The 16837-nt window shown below is 34.7% G+C and overlaps 1 protein-coding gene across 1 annotated transcript in view; it reads left to right on the forward strand.

The window, feature by feature from the left end:
* The window catches only part of yki (Transcriptional coactivator yki), an 18768-nt gene extending 2256 nt beyond the window's left edge, over positions 1–16512 (forward strand). The window contains exons 2-7 of the mRNA XM_018505959.1: positions 8–111; positions 14366–14574; positions 15081–15274; positions 15360–15543; positions 15866–15951; positions 16043–16512. Of these exons, the coding sequence (XP_018361461.1) occupies positions 8–111; positions 14366–14574; positions 15081–15274; positions 15360–15543; positions 15866–15951; positions 16043–16138 (873 nt within the window). The 3' untranslated portion in view covers positions 16139–16512. The remainder of the gene's footprint in view (positions 1–7; positions 112–14365; positions 14575–15080; positions 15275–15359; positions 15544–15865; positions 15952–16042) is intronic.
* The last annotated feature ends 325 nt before the right edge of the window (positions 16513–16837 follow it).

Genomic DNA, 16837 nt, shown 5'->3' on the forward strand with positions numbered 1-16837 from the left:
TCATCAGAAGCAGCGCAGCTACGACGTCATCAGCACGGTCGACGACCTGGGCCCGCTGCCGCACGGATGGGAGCAAGCGCGCACCCCCGAGGGCCAGATCTACTTCCTCAAGTAAGTCACTCTCCGCGTCACGTCGCGTCGCCTCGAGTCGCCTCAACTCGCCTCGCGTAACGCGTTGCGTGTGTCATCGCGTTTTCGTTACGCGACTTCAGACTACCGGGCGAGATTCGAGAAATAGGAAAAGGGGAGGTATACGATCTATGAAACTTTTTTCTAAAGATGCATTTCCCTCATATATATATATATATATCTTGCCTTTTTTCTTCGAACTCTTATACTCTTAAAGTACATATTTTTTTTTTTAATCAACAATGTACCTGAATTTGTGTAATCTTTATTTTTCAAACCGATAAACGAATAACGTGTAGATTGTGTATACAGAAAGTAGGGTCTGAAACCTTCGGGGTGATCTTACAGCAGTAGATTCTTCCTCTAAGTACCTGATATGTGTAGGAACAGGTAAAATTTTCTTATTTTTCTTCAGATTAGGAAAGTTTCTTGTTGTGTGTATTGCTTTAGTCCATTAGACGTGGACGTTATTTTATGATTTATCGCTACCGATAATAGTATCTTTTGTCGAAGCCTCATGTATCTCAATACCGAAACTGTCTTTATCGTTGTATTGACTTACTCATCCTCCCTCCCTCCCCCTCTCTCTCTCTCTCTCTCTCTCTCTCTGTCTCTGTCTCTGTCTCTCTTTGCTCGTTGCTTCAAGACCCCTGCCGCTTCTCATCACTCGCGGAGGGGAAAAGAAAGACCTCGGTCTCTCCGTTAAGCCTCTCTTCGTTGCTGCCAACGTCCCTTGCCCTCGGAGCTGAACAGGGACGTCACAGCACTCGGTCACGCAGTATACACAGCCGGTGTGAATGCGCTAATTAGCATATTCAGGAGTAAATGGATGTCATTATTGATGCAGGAATTTTAAGAATTTTGGAAAAAAAATCGTACAAGAGAACAGTTTAGTATACATTATAATTTGTCCTGTACGGAAAGAACGATTTTGCTGAATATAATCGAAAAATTTAACTATAAGATGCAGATTTGAGAATAATTTTGTTAAACTATCGAAATAAACATGTACGCTGCTCAAGCTGGTTGCTAGAATTTTGTACAGCATTATGCTTGAATTTCCTACATAATTATTTTGATGACTCAACCAAACTATTTTTTAGATTTATATCTAGCTAAATTTTAGATATTTTCGTATATATTTTCTATTGAACAGACGAATGGAAAGAAGAGCGTTTATCACAAGTTTAACTTGTGATAAAATAGACAGCATATGCTCTCTTTCTTTTTTTGTTTCTTTCTCCTCAAGTAAAATTTTTAATTGATTAGCGAAAATATATACATTATTTACTTTTTTATATTTTTTAATATCACAAGTCTTTTGTAATTAAAATTTTTTTAATGCAAAATTAATCTGAAATATTAACTGAAAAGTTAGAAAATTCTATCATCGAAATAATAAGATCTATCTGCCATATAGGGTAACTCCGGTATATACGCCGCACCTATCAAAAACTTTATTTATTAAGTATTATTTATTATGTTTAAAATAAACGAACTATATCAGTAAAAACTTTGTACTGTTTACTACTATGAAAAAAATATTAGAAATCCGAAATATTTAGTTTTCGTATTAAAAAATAAACTTTTTAAAATCTTGCATTTTTGCTATATATATATAATGCGTGGGATATATGGCAAAAATGCAAGGGTTTCAATAAACTAAACAAAGAATACGAAAGCAAAGCACTTGTATTTTGCTCTCTCTCTCTCTCTCTCTCTCTCTCTCTCTACAACATGTTTTACTATTCCTCTATACGTATGTATCACGAAATAACCACTAGGTCTTTTACACGCCTTACGGTAATCATTTTATGTAGATTATAATTTATGATGATGCTACTTGTACACACACAGTGACAAATCGATTCAACTCACAATAATTTCATTAATATTAACAGTAAGAAGTTGAAATTATAACTCAATACTAATATAACAAAGTCACGTAACAGAGTAGTTGCGAGAAAATTACCCTCACTCTTTCTATTTTGTCTGACTTCCGCGGCGTAAATCCCAGCGCGGCGTATATACCGGAGTTACCCTATATAGATATGCTTGTTTGAAATTTTCACGAATAGTCTTTTTGCAAGTATTTCGCTTCTAACTTCGAAAACTACTCGAGATACTTTTTCTCCAAGGAAAAGTTAATTTATCAGAAAATCTGTCCTTGAAAATAATTTTACGGATTTTAAGATTGTCTGTGTCACGTCTCTCTGACGTGATCGTTGCAAGCGGTCACGATTTGTAGGACAGGGCCCGAGAGAAGGAACCTTTAGGTTCGCCTCTGAGGTATAGTCTCTTGAATGCCTCTGGTGGTATGCCTGGGCCTCCCACCAAGCATCTTTGCTTCCCAACCTGATCCACCTGCATAGCCGTGACTGCCGGGTCCTCACGTGTCACCTGTCGTGGGAAACTCCGTCGTATATACCTCGCTTCATCCCTTCCCTATTTCAATAATGCCCCTTGTCTACTCTAATACATGGTCGACACACTGTTTTAAATCTTGATATTATCTTCATTAGCATCACCTTCATCTCTGAAATTAGCGAAATCCTATTTACGGAACACGTTTCTACTTTTGATTGTCTAGACCAGATACGTCTTTTTATAGACTAGATACGTCTGACAGCTCTATTAAATATTCTTTAAAGAATTTAAATAATAAAACATTTACATTTTTATATTTAGATTTATAGATTTAGGTATAGATTATGTATTTGCACATTTCTTATTTTAATTTATTGCAATTACGTTTTATTTTTAAAATATTATAATATGTCGGAAGAGTTGTATTAAGTAAAGAAATGAATATTTATTTTCGCATATTCGCAGTTTTTGTGTTTGATATTTTAATCGTAATTTTGATACTCTTATAATTGTAAAATTATATTTTTTTCTGAATATTATGGTGTTTTTTTATTAAGAAGACGAACGGGATTGATTTCAAATTTATCAGGAAATGCATTGTTAAACTCACAAAATTCTAGAATACACTACAGATGTACGTTTGTTACTGATTCATTAGTTTAACTATATAATAATTTACAATAAGATAAAACGTTCCATTATTTGACAAAGCAAAACAAGATAACGACCAAAAACGAGCATAAAAGTTGTTAGATTACAATACAAATATTTGAGATACAATATCACTCAATTCTTATACATTAAAACGTTTCGATTGACAGAGTATTCTTCAGTTAACAATACAGTTACCCTAATAATCTAATCGCAAAGTAAAAAACGGAACTAATGTCATAATTGTATTATAAGCAACTAAAGTGTTACCCCACCATGTTCATAAGAGTATCGTCATGATGTTATACGATATAACTAAATTCTCGTTCGAGGGCGAGAATCACGTTAAGTCCAAAGAGAGAAGTCAAATGGTAAAAAATAGTTTGAGAACGAAATTTATTAAAATTATGTAAGAATTGTGTGTGATGAAAAAGAATAAAATGTATCAATTAGTCAAATTACCTTATATTCATGGTGTAATTAACATAAGCTGTCAGGACCCTGTTAATAGAATATATAGTGAAATTATATAATTCAGAATCATTGTTCGTAACGAAATCCTGAGATAGACTAACGATAACGAGTAATAACAACGCACATACATATATAAGACAGTGAGTCTAAACAATATTAAGTATCCGTAACCAATAATATGTAGACTTTAAAATGAACGTTACATGCAAGCCAATTATGTCAAAAGCAGTAACCAACTAATAAATTATATAATTAGAGTCATATTAGAAATTTCTTTAAGAATATCAAAATAGGAACCATCCAGCAATTCCATATCTTTTTTTACTGTTGTGTGTGTGTGTGTGTGTGTGTGTGTGAGATATCGTTCTTTTATTCTTTAATATAGAACAATGACTCTGAATTATATAATTTCACTGTATTCTATTAACAGAGTCCTAACAGCTTATGTTAATCAATTCATGAATATAAGGTAATTTGACTACTTGATACATTTAATTCTTTTTCATCACACACAATTCTTACATAATTTTAATAAATTTCGTTCTCAAACTATTTTTTACCATTTGACTTCTCTCTTTGGACTTAACGTGATTCTCGCCCTCGAACGAGAATTTAGTTATATCGTATAACATCATGACGATACTCTTATGAACATGGTGGGATAACATTTTAGTTGCTTATGATACAATTATGACATTAGCTCCGTTTTTCAATTTGCGGTTAGATTATTAGGTTAGTTGTATTGTTAACTGAAGAAGACTTTGTGAGTCGAAACGTTTTAATGTATAAGAATTGATTGATATTGTATCTCAAATATATATTTGTATTGTAATCTAACAACTTTTATGCTCGTTTTTGGTTGTTATCTTGTTGTTTTGCTTTGTTAATAATTTACGACTTCAAATGACGATTTAAAATTTGAAAAAACAATTTTATTAATCCTTCAATTTTTGCAAAGTTTAAAGCGTTTGAACTTTTGTTTTTTAGTTTTAAACTTTAAGTTTTGAAATTTACTAAAAGTATTTCTGTATGCTCTACTCTTCTTTTCTTAAATCTTGTCTAAACATGTCGAAGACCAACGAGAAGATAGGCTCCCCTTTACCTGATCTGACCAGGGTCATTCAAAATATCTACCTGGTCAACCACTTATGTGAATGTAGTTAGTTTTCTACCTTATATTGAAAAATTGAAAAAGAACGTGCTTCTTTCGAAAGAATACATCTCAACGTCTTTGTAAACGCTAATGCAAGCTAATACAGTTTCTTTTCAAAGAAAGAAAAAAAAGGAAACGCAGAATTTTCTTAAAGCAAAATCCGATCATATAAAGCGGTCTACCTTTGATCTTTTTGTAAGATATTATTTCAAATTTTGATATTTTTACCCTCTTTTATTTGCTTTCCTGATTTTTTCTGAGTTGGATCAAAGTTTACACGAATCTCGTTATATGTAGTAATGTTATATTAACAATATGTTATTTCAGATTACGATATAAACATCATAAAGCTTGATAATAAATAGATATCACCATTCATAGACAACTTATCGCTATTTATACTAATTTATAGACAACTTATCGTTAAGATATCAAGTAATTTAAGGGAAAACGAAGCTAATGGATTGATTGCGTTTTGAATTTTTGTGTATGTCTTCTTATCAACATTTACTGATATATTATCGCATGGAAGATCAATGGGAAATGATCGAATGAATTAAATGCGTAGTGAATCATTTTTACGAAGACGCTTATTATTTTAAATACGTTAAATAAAGGTATTTAAAAATTTTTTTTTATATTTAGGATTTTTAAAGAAAGTGCAAATTAACGAATCTCGTGAATGTCATGTGAATTCGTAAAGATGTACCTTGTAAATTAGTATTAGGAAACGGCTTATTGGAGAATAGATTATTAGAAAACAAATAATTTGCATAAAGGAAATAAGAAGGTTCGGCGTGCATTACGTTGGAGTTCTACCGCATGTTACGCCACTAATTTTTCCTGCACTAATTTACACGTTTATGCGCGAATTGAAAGTACCTTCCTCCTGTTCCCGCGTTCATTCCCAATACGGGAAGTAGAACACAAAGGCACACGAAAGGAAGGAAGTGGCTTATCGCACTTTAATAGCTAATGATTAATTATTTATTTCATTATCGACAATCATCGCTGTATGTATATTTTACTCTTGCTCTTATCGGAAGCCATTAAGGCCCTTTACATTGTAATTACATTAGATTATAATGTTCGAAGTTATGCGCATTTTTTTGCAATATACATTAAAATTGATTGAAATAAATCAATTCTTTTCGCATTTTATCACACGCTTGGTTTCTTTGTGTCATCCTCATAACAATGAATCTAAAAACTCACTGAAAAGAACGTGAGCGTGCCTTTTTTCTTTCTTCTTATTAAAGTTCGGCTTTTCGAGTCTAACGCGAACTCTATTTTCTACGGAACGTCGGCGATTTTTGCGGAAACAGAATGCAGAGTTCGTTTTTTTTTTTTTTGGTAGGCGTAATACGAGGCGCAGCGAGCGTGAGCTCGTCGGTAAAGCGCGATGCAAGGTGCAGCGAAGCGAGTTGCACGCTCGCTGCATTACGCGGTAATGACCATCGGAAAGACCGTCTCTTTTCGTTCTCTCTAACAATACAGCAGTATCTGTCACGTAAATATCAGCGATACTGTTCGAATATTATGTATATTATATATTTCGAAGTCTTATTATATTTCGTATTTTTGCGTATGCCTATTTTTTTCCTCCCTACGTACAATTTTTCCTTCTTTTTTCTCTCATTCCTTTTTAGTACGTATACTTTTCGCTGATTTTAATTGCTGTCTTATTTGTTTTTTCGTTGATAAAACTATTATTGTGACATTTGCACTTTTCATATTTTAGATATAATACCATTAATATTATAGATATCTATAATATTAATTCTAAATCCGTAGTTTTGAAGCTAATCGTTTCTCGCTACTGTATACCAAAAAAAAACGATGTGAACAAAAAGACATCATACATTTCATAAATTGAATAAAAATATACATGCGCATATTCATATTTCTGCAGGAAATACGTCTATTCCCATTATTATAACATTATTGCAAAATTACTAAAAAAATCTCTCATCTATTTAGGATTAATTATTATTTAACTCTCTGTAATCTGAATCTTTTTTAGCACAAGCGAAACACTCAAATAATTTATCCGAAATGTATACATATATATGGAAAGGTCTATTTCCTCCTCTTAAAATTTTTTGTTAGTAGTGGGATTTCATATAATAGAGATGTTGAAAAAAGTAATCCTGAGTTTTTCCACATTTTTTTGAAAGCCTAGGACAGTATAAAAATCTTAGACTGGAGAAAGAAAGACCCATACTGCAGATGAAGGGTAAAAATATGATTGCGGACGGAGAGTTAGAAATATAATATAAAATAGTAAATATATAACAATTTCCTAAGTACGCCTTCATATCAGTTATACCAGTCTTTTGTGCGTTGAAAACTTTTCCATGAAGACTTACTCACTGACTCGTTCGATAGAGAAAGAAAGACCCATACTGCAGATGAAGGGTAAAAATATGACTGCGGACGGAGAGTTAGAAATATAATATAAAATAGTAAATATAACAATTTCCAAAGTACGCCTTCATACCAGTTATACCAGTCTTTTGTGCGTTGAAAACTTTTCCATGAAGACTTACTCACTGACTCGTTCGCCCTTCTTCATTCTTTCTTTCCGCACACGTTTGTCCAATTACCGTCGACCGTTTCAAGCTTTTGGATCTTATCCAACGCTGAGGCTTATTAGAATCTAATTTGCGTAATTGAAACGTGATTTCAGCCGCGAATGTGCCGAGCGCTTACCGGATGATTTCGTATCGCACGCCATCGCCGTTGCGTATTAATATCGCGCATTCACTCCGCATTCTTATTACGAGAAAGCATCATACAGTGCGTATATTTTAAACCCTTTGTTTACCTCATTTTTGAACTTGAAAAAGAGAAGGTGTCCAACTGTCTCATAAAAAGATACTCTATACTCTCTCTCCATTTCAGCCAAGAAAACATCCTTCTTTCTTTCCTATTACGCGTCCGCGTCCGGACAAACAATTTGACTTCTGCGTATTCTCCCAACTTCCAGACGCAATAAACACTTCGCGAAAATCGCATAGTAAGTATAATCTTTTTCCTCTCATCTGCAAAATCGATTTGCATATCGTTACAAAGAAATCTATTCTTAAATTTTTACTCCTAATTTTTAAGCATACCGTGTAGCTGTGAAAGGAAAACACGTGTAAATTAAGCGAATAAAAATGCGTTCTCTCGGTACCATACCAGAGAAAAGAAAATATTCCACGCGTGTGTCAACACATTCGAGGCTATTCGAAAACATTATTTTTGGATGAAATGTGTGCGCTCGTACTCGTTAAATGAAAAATTAATAACGCAGCTGTACACGCTTTGTTTGAAAATGGTAGATATTTCCTCCCTCTTATAGAAGAAATCGACATCTATTAAATAATTAATTATTGAAAGTGACTTTTGCTAAATTTATTAACGCAAATTATTTCTATGGTTTACAGTTAACTAAATTTATTTTCTCTATACGTAATATAGTATTTAAATCTTAATAACGTCTACGGCAGGTAATAATGAACTAAATTACGATAAAAACTAATTAGTGAAAGTGAACTTTAAATGTTCCATTTGATATATGACTGAGTCCTTTTGATATGACTAAGTATTAGAGAATTTTATGTGATAGCGATTGCTTGTAAAGCAATTTTAATGCGTCGTAATTAAACGCGCATTTTTACGTATATCTTATAATCCCGACGATATTTGAGATAAAGTTAGATTTTAATTTTCGAAATTAATGCCCTTTTTTTCTAGAAAAGATAGGCGTTTCTCGAGCGATTATGCAAGATATTTAAAATCGCGAAATCAGAAGTTTTTCCTTCTTGATCGTTTTATTGGATATAGATGAGACAATGGCTCTTGGTTAGCACTTGAGCGTGTTCTTATCGCGATGCTCGTCTTTCGTCAGGCAGGAGACGCAAGCATTCGTTCAAGGTTTCCGACGTTCGCGCCGATTTACGAAGCAACTACGGTCGAGTCACGTCTTATCGGAGTGGAATACGCAATACCTCGGTCGGTCGATTGTTCAAGAGAATTCGGAAAATAACGGACTGATTAAGAAAAGCCATTAGGTTTTTGCATTTATCTTGATGAACCATTGTCTAAATTGACGCTAAAAGTGGGGTCCTTTTCAAATTGTACCATTAGTCAGCGGTTATTTTCGAACTTTACGAAAATAGAAAATTCATTAAGGTTTGCGAACACACAACTATTGTCATAAATGTCAGGGGAGCATTTCGTTACACCCGGATATTTCCGATCGTTGGCAAGTGAAAGTTGTACGCGACATCATAGCTGTTGCAAGGTCGAAGCTGAACACACATTCTGTTATCTCTTCTGTGCATCCGAATTTTTATTCGCGATTCGAGACTGCGACAGTAATAAAATCCTTGCGCTGGTATAATAAAATCAGCGAAAATGCGCTGAAAAGAAAAACAATAAATAATACATTAGGATCACTCACACGGCACTAAAACACAGCAAAATGTTTGAATGAGAAAGAAAAAATAGATACGCAAGGTATAAATTATATTTTTAAATAATGTTTTCGTGCCGAATGAATTCTATGAATTTTTTGATCAGTTTGGAGATATTATGTCTCGACGATAGAATATTTGAATGACAATAGAGTTTTCGAGCAAAATCTACCGTTGATGGCATCGTGATGCGCCATCGTTGGTAAAGACGACCTCCTCACACCGTGCCGCGCTGCGCTGCACCGAGGCTAAAGACCCCGACACACCTGTACGCGAGAGAGCTTAGACGACAAATGCGAATGCCAGATACGAGGACAGATCGCTGAGAGTACAGGGCGAACGTATCGAAAGTTCAAGGCGACGTGAGCAACGCGCGTTGCGTGAAATTTGTTCGACGTATGAAGGAATGGATAAAAACATTCTATTTCTCTGGCTGTTAAAGGCTTTACATTTTTACAAATACGCTTTACAAATACGTTTGCAACATTTACAAACACAAATTTAAAACGGGAAAAAATATATAATATATCTCGATATATTTATACATTTTTGAAATAAAATTTTTTAAATATGCAATACAAAAGTATTTTTAAATAAATTAATTTATTTTAATAACAATTTATAATAAAAAATATTTACATTTTTTATGAATATATAATTTTAATTTATCTATTTTGAGATAATTGCAGCGTTGCCACAGACTGGGAAAACCGGAAAAATCAGGGAAATTGAAATTGGTCATGGAAACCGGGAAAAATCAGGGGAAAATGTAAAAAAGTCTGGAATTTCAAAATTTGCTCACAATTTCCTTAAACTGCTCCTATTTCGAATAATTGTTATAATTTTTTAAATATTATATTCTCTGACGTTGATAGTTCAAAACTTGCTCACTTTAAACGATTTTAATAAAATAATTCAAAATATTTTATTCAGTATTTTTATTTGATCCCTCTTTTTCATCATAACTGCATTCTTTTTTCCAAAATTAATTAATTTTTTGCTGGCTTGAATTTTCACCCAAAATTATACTAAGCTTTTTTTCCGTTGTTTTTAATATAGACTAGCTTTCCTACACAATTCTTGAGACTAAATATAAAAATTTACATATTTTATATCTCATGGAAAATTTTCCATTTTTATCTGGAAAAATCAGATAATTTATAACAAACGGTATTTTTAAATAAAAGATTGTTTATTAAAATCTATAATGACATTTTTGAAAAATTAGAGAAATTGATTATATAATAGGATGATACAGAAATGTCACAAATATATTGCGGCTGTAAGAAATACTTTCATTATACCACTAATCAAGCAAGCACTTAGTTCGAGGATCTTCACGTGTAGGTCGTTTATTATCATCCTGCCATAAGGATCCCATTAACTGAAAGCGTTATGTTCCAACACGCGTTACTCATTTTCGCGAGCATAAGGCCGCGACATCAGCGATTTCACGTGTAGAGAAACGAGAAATAGTTATCCGTAGTATAAATCCGGATGGCATCGAAATGTTTTTATCGCTAAATTTTACGTACCGCTAGTGCTTCTCAGTAATATCATAAATATCGCATGTGACATCTTAATGCGATTAAGTGTATGTTGTTCCGTTAATCTTAATCTTGTATCCCATATGAAATGGATCTCACCGATTTGTATATTACGGTCCACGTCCTTCCATATAATTATAATATTTTATTTGTAAAAGATTTCTCATAAGTTCTTTTCTTTCTAAAAATTAACTTGGAATTTTAAGTATTAGATTGAAATTATTCAAATACTTTTTTAATGTATATAAGAAGATATTTCTCTTAAGGGATTGTTTTATTTTTGAATTTTCAGAATTTATTTTAATTTTGCGTAAATAATTTGCGAAAATATTTTTATAGTAATTTTTTTTTAAACAGAGGAGTATAAATTAAATTTTTCAAACGTGGACAGTTTTACATAAATATATATAAATTAGACACGTTGATACAAATTATTTGATATTTCAACCAACGTTTCTTGCAAGACTTATCTTATGTTGCCTTTAAAATAAACGTTTAATTAATTTATCGTTTGAAGATTAAATTACTCGAAACTAATTAATGTCAATATAATTCATATTTGGATATAGATAATCTCTTTTCATGAGATATCAACTCCATAGTTTCCTATCGCGCGTAATTCGCTTGTATTTACATTTAACTCGTTTCTTTTTAGCGTTGCGCAAACAAAAATCTAAATGTAAAATATTCGACGCTGTGATTAAGATTTGTTTGGGATAAATTTGTAATGGACCATTTATCTCTTAAAATTTTTTTTAAAGTTTTGAGAGAGGGGTGAAATTTAGTTATTTTAATAACTTAAATCCTTGTGTAGAGTAAGCTAGCTTTCTTTCTAGACTTGTGCATTATGAGATCGTTGACATTTGAGATTCGCATCACCTTTTGTGCAAAAAATTGTGAATTTTACGGTGTATGGGTATTTAAACAGATATACCTGGGATCGTCTAACATAAAGAAGAGCATCCTACAAATATTGGATACCTGATTTCGTCGGGCGCACGTAAAACTGGGGTTGCGAGAACGAAATCGTATCGTTAGAACGTTGGAATCTCAGGTCTTTGGACCGATTCGAATGCTACGTGAGAGGGTAAAAAGGACGAGTGCCATGAGTGTCTTAACGGTAAAGGGCGAGAGGGATGGGAAAACAGCAGGGTGCAAGGAGTCGGCGAGATCCGACGGAACCGGCGAAGGAGAGCAGAGAGCAGAGAGCAGCGGTGAGCATCGATACGAGAGTGTCTATTTACGAGTTGTCCGGCGCCGTGATGTCCGGAGTAAAAATACACCGCGTAGAGTCCGTATGCCGTACGCGCGCGCGTGCACACACAGCAGAACTCTTATAATTCTCCACCGCGCTAGCGCTTGCTAGCGCTCTCTCAGCTCTCTCGGGCTCGGGTCTCTCAATGCCCCTCCCTCCCCCTGCCGCCGCTCTCATCCCCTCCGCGGTGCTCCTCGCGGCCCGTAACAGCCGCGGAGGGGCGGCGCGGCGCAATTTCGCTTCTCTCTTATTGGACAGCGGCCAACCGAGAGCGGCGAAAAGCGATAGAGAACCACGCACATAGAGCGCGCGATTAGGGTGCGAAGCGCAATTGCGCCGTTATATAGGGTGTTTCGTTATTCCCTATATGTTTGTTAATTTTTTCCAGAGTGATGTACAAACGCGAGTATGCGTAATCGCGGACTAATCAAATTCGATATATTATCAACAGAACGTTGTGTTTTATATTGAAGCAGAGGAAAGAGAAGGGAGGAAAGCAATTGTATTTATTTCATAAAATGTGAAATATATTTTTATAAAAAAATAAAAATGAACTATGAATGGAAAATGATCCGAACTATAAGAGCCACATTTTGTTGGAGTAAATTTTTACTCCAACTTCGGTCTTGTTTATCCTAATAGTAATGCTAATTATAAACTCTGTACCGTCCGAATAGCTTCGATCTGATTAATAAATCGACCTGAACGAGCGCGTCGGGTCGGCGTGTTTACAAACGCGTGCCCGTTGCAAGGCAGGTACGCGTCACGCCAGGTACGTCTGTGGCCCGATGTGTAGGTGCAGAAATATAATCGCGCAATGACGTCACATGCGCGTGCTGTGCAAAACAGACTTCCTCCCGTTCCTTTGCCGTTGTCCGAAGCCGAACTACGGCATGGCAAATCCGTCGTTGTGGCGACGAGAAATATATATTGTACCTACTTTATAAATAATACAAGTTATATCGTTCACGTTCACTTAATCTTAAAGTTCAATAAGATAAAAACACTATCTATTTTATTTAAATGATATTGAACGATGAATATGACATAAAATTATAAAATAAAAAATATATAAAGACTTATTTGATTAGGACTCGAATGATAAGTTATCAAATAATAATCTGGAAGCTAAGTAAGTCATTCGATTGCTCTCAAATCGAGGTCGCTCTAAAGTATCTGTTGATTTAAAGACACGCGATGTACTGCATGAATGATTATTAGATAACAAACTTTTTTATTTTCCAATAACAATCAAGTTTATGTAACAGAATATAAGATTTATTTCTAATATACATGTCCTATTTTTGCAATAAACTTTATACAAATTAAAACAATTATTCCTTTTAATTGCAGATGGTATTATTTGCCGTTCAATTCACATTCGAAAACCTAGTCTACTCCGCGAAACATGTAAAAGACTAATCTCCTTACTTTTAATTAACGCAGAGTGTATACAACGTTCGCGAGGATCATCGCGAATATTATTCTCTATAACAAAAGATCGGCAAGATTAAGAGATCGGCTTTATTTCGGGCGTTAAAACCTACGCTCTAACCCACGTCGCCTCGTCGCTTCGCTTCGATCTTTTGAATGGGAGTATTTTTAGCACGCGCCTACTATATGTGGATAACTGTACGCGCCGCGCCGCGTATTCAGTTTCCGCGGATCGAGCAGCTTGAGCAAGCATTAAAGTGTTCGATGTGACATCGAACGGAAGTCAAATTTCGCACAATCCCGATGGAGGCACAATTCGCTGAATAAATGTATTTTCACCTAGATTGTTTTGCCTTACGTTAGTTTTATATCGTTAGTTTTATAACAGACTTATGTAAGAAAAATGTTGAACTCTTAGGATAAATTATGTATCTTAGATGACGCTTTTTTTCCGTAGCAGAAGACTGTTATCATAATCATAAATTATACATTAATGAGATATGTATATATTCAATATATTTAGTTGTTTCGGATGACGAAGCTTAATCTAATCTAACATATACAATCTTGTTTGTTTCGATGTTTTAGTCGATCTTTTTATAGATAATTTATTAAGCTATAGTCTTTCAAAAAAATGAAAATTTACAATATATTTGTCGAACGTTTATCTATTTGTTTGTTTAGTTGACGAAATGTATCGGAGAGACTAAGCAAACTGTGCTGCAGCGATTACTAATTTGAAAAAAAAATGTTTATTTAAAATCTTAAGGTCTCATTTGGAACGTAGATCCTCGTTGCTCTACGAGAATCTTGATCTTTCTATAAACCTCCTTTAAAGTTTCAGACACTGTCCTTTTACGTATTACCCGCTAACGTTCACTTCTTTTTGCAGTCACCTGACACGCACCACGACATGGGAAGATCCGCGGAAAACGGCTGCTGCCGCAAGCGTGGCCGCAGTAGCCGCGGCAGTCGAGAGCAGCAAATCCAATGCTCTCGGTCCATTGCCCGATGGATGGGAACAGGCGCGTACAGCCGAGGGCGAGATTTATTTCATCAATCACCAAACTCGCACCACTTCCTGGTTCGATCCGCGAATCCGTAAGTTGAATTGAATTCTTCCTTTTCCAAATCCTACAGATTAAGCAACGTATAGATTAGAATGGAGATGCTACCCCGAATCTAAATATTAATTTCAGAATTAAAAAAGTTCTCGATGCTCACTATTTAATCATCGAACCAGATTGGTTCAAATTTTTCCGCTTCGTATTTTCCAAGTTTTTGGGAATTTTCTGACTTTCATCTGGAGACTAGAATTTGTTCTCATCTAATTTATTTTAATAAATATGCCAAATTTGAATGTAATTAATTAAATTCTGGAAATTCTGGTGTAAAACTCTGAGAATTTCTGAGATATAGAAATCGTGAATGTAGTGTGGCTCTAAATATTATTAAAGTTTGACGAAAATTAACATAGGTCGCAAGATTTATATCACTTGGCGAGGAACCTTTCTCAACGATGTGATTCACTTTTGTTAATATATTTTTATATTGTTGACTAATCCTCATTTCTTATCGTATATTCGTATAAGATATCGTTCCTTCAGCATCGCATCTCCAAAGAACTCCGGCGTCCGGCGCGATGCTGCCACAAAACTGGCAACTTCAACAACCCACCGGCATCCAAAGCAACCAGAATCTACAGGCCTGCCAGAAGCAGAAGATTCGTCTTCAATCGTTGCAGTTGGAACGTGAACGTTTGAAACAGCGACAACAGGAAATTATGCGCCAGGTTGGCATTGTGAGTCGTCCTTTAATCTGGAGGCTTGATCGCGTGACATTTGTAGTAACCATTTTCGATATTCACGCATCTTTTTTCGATGCAGCAACAAGAGATGATGCTGCGACAGAGCACCACGGACGCCGTCATGGATCCGTTTTTGTCAGGCATTAACGAGCATGCACGCCAGGAGAGCGCCGATAGCGGATTGGGACTCGGTTCTGCATATTCACTGCCTCAGGCTTCCGACGACTTCCTCAATATAGACGAAAACATGGATGGCACGAGCGGTAAGAACGGCCCGTTCGAAATTCACAATTTTTTCGGAATACAAAGCCTTTTTACGCAGCATTTTCAAAATCCATCGCCACCATCACGCTTATAAGACTCTAGGCTAAAAAGAATGTTTATTCGCTTGCTTTGCTGTGCCATTAAGTCAATTTTCGATTTATGAATAATTGTTTTGCGCAATTGTTCCAATTGCAGAAAGGCACTGTGCGTTGAATGATCTTACGAAACGATTATACCGAAGCCATAAATACATAAGTACGTATTTGCCATAATATCACATTTTGTTTAGTCATACTTTGAATTCGATGAATTTTTTTACAGACGGAGGTGCGCCGATGGACACGCCGGATCTCTCAACCTTGAGTGACAATATCGATTCGACAGATGATCTCCTGCCGTCACTTCAGGTAGGTCATTTTACATGGTGACGATTGTTGCAAGCCTGTGTTAAAACCCTTTGAATGCGGTCTTTTGTATCGACAATTGTTATTGTTTCAGCTGAACGAGGAGTTCAGCACCGATATTTTGGACGACGTGCAGTCACTCATAAATCCTAACACGACCAAGCCGGAGAACGTGCTGACTTGGCTATAGGATTAGAAGTGATACTGCGGCAGATGTCGGCCTATTTAAAAGGATAGGTATTCAGGTTCTCGAAGTGGAAACTTTATTCAGATCTAGATATTAACCTGCGGTCAATTAATTGCATCATCGAGCAATGTTGTTTTCAATATTTTCAATCAATGATGCAATTTTTATTTCTTTATAATTTTGTAGGTTAGATTATATTAGATTAGGATAGAATTAAGTGTCTACTTCGAACCTAAACACCTATTTTTTTTATTTATTTCTTTTTATTTGGATTTTTGCGGGAATATATTACCACGCTAAAACAATCAGGATATTGTTGGAATATATTTTTTCATTTCAAGTTTCTCATAACAGAATGATAGAATTGAGAATTTAATTTTTGCTTAATACGTAATGATTTTATTATTGAGCTATCTCAGACGCTCTAAAACATCAAAATTTAAGAAACAAATTAAAATATAGATATTTATATGTGCATGCGATTATAAACATGCTATAATAAATATATGTCTCTCTTTTTCTCTTTTTGTCTTTGGAAAGTGTTGGATAGTTTAATGGAAAAATTTTTCTATCAAACGAGAGATTATTATTATAATTAGTACTGCATATGTTTTAAGGAATTTTTAATGAAAAAATATTTTCTCGTGATACAAACGATTAAATAAAAAGTAAATTCACTATAATTTTGTAATACATTGTGGT

This window comes from Trachymyrmex cornetzi, unplaced genomic scaffold (genome assembly GCF_001594075.2).
Source record: "Trachymyrmex cornetzi isolate Tcor2-1 unplaced genomic scaffold, Tcor1.1 scaffold223, whole genome shotgun sequence".
Lineage (NCBI taxonomy): Eukaryota > Metazoa > Arthropoda > Insecta > Hymenoptera > Formicidae > Trachymyrmex > Trachymyrmex cornetzi.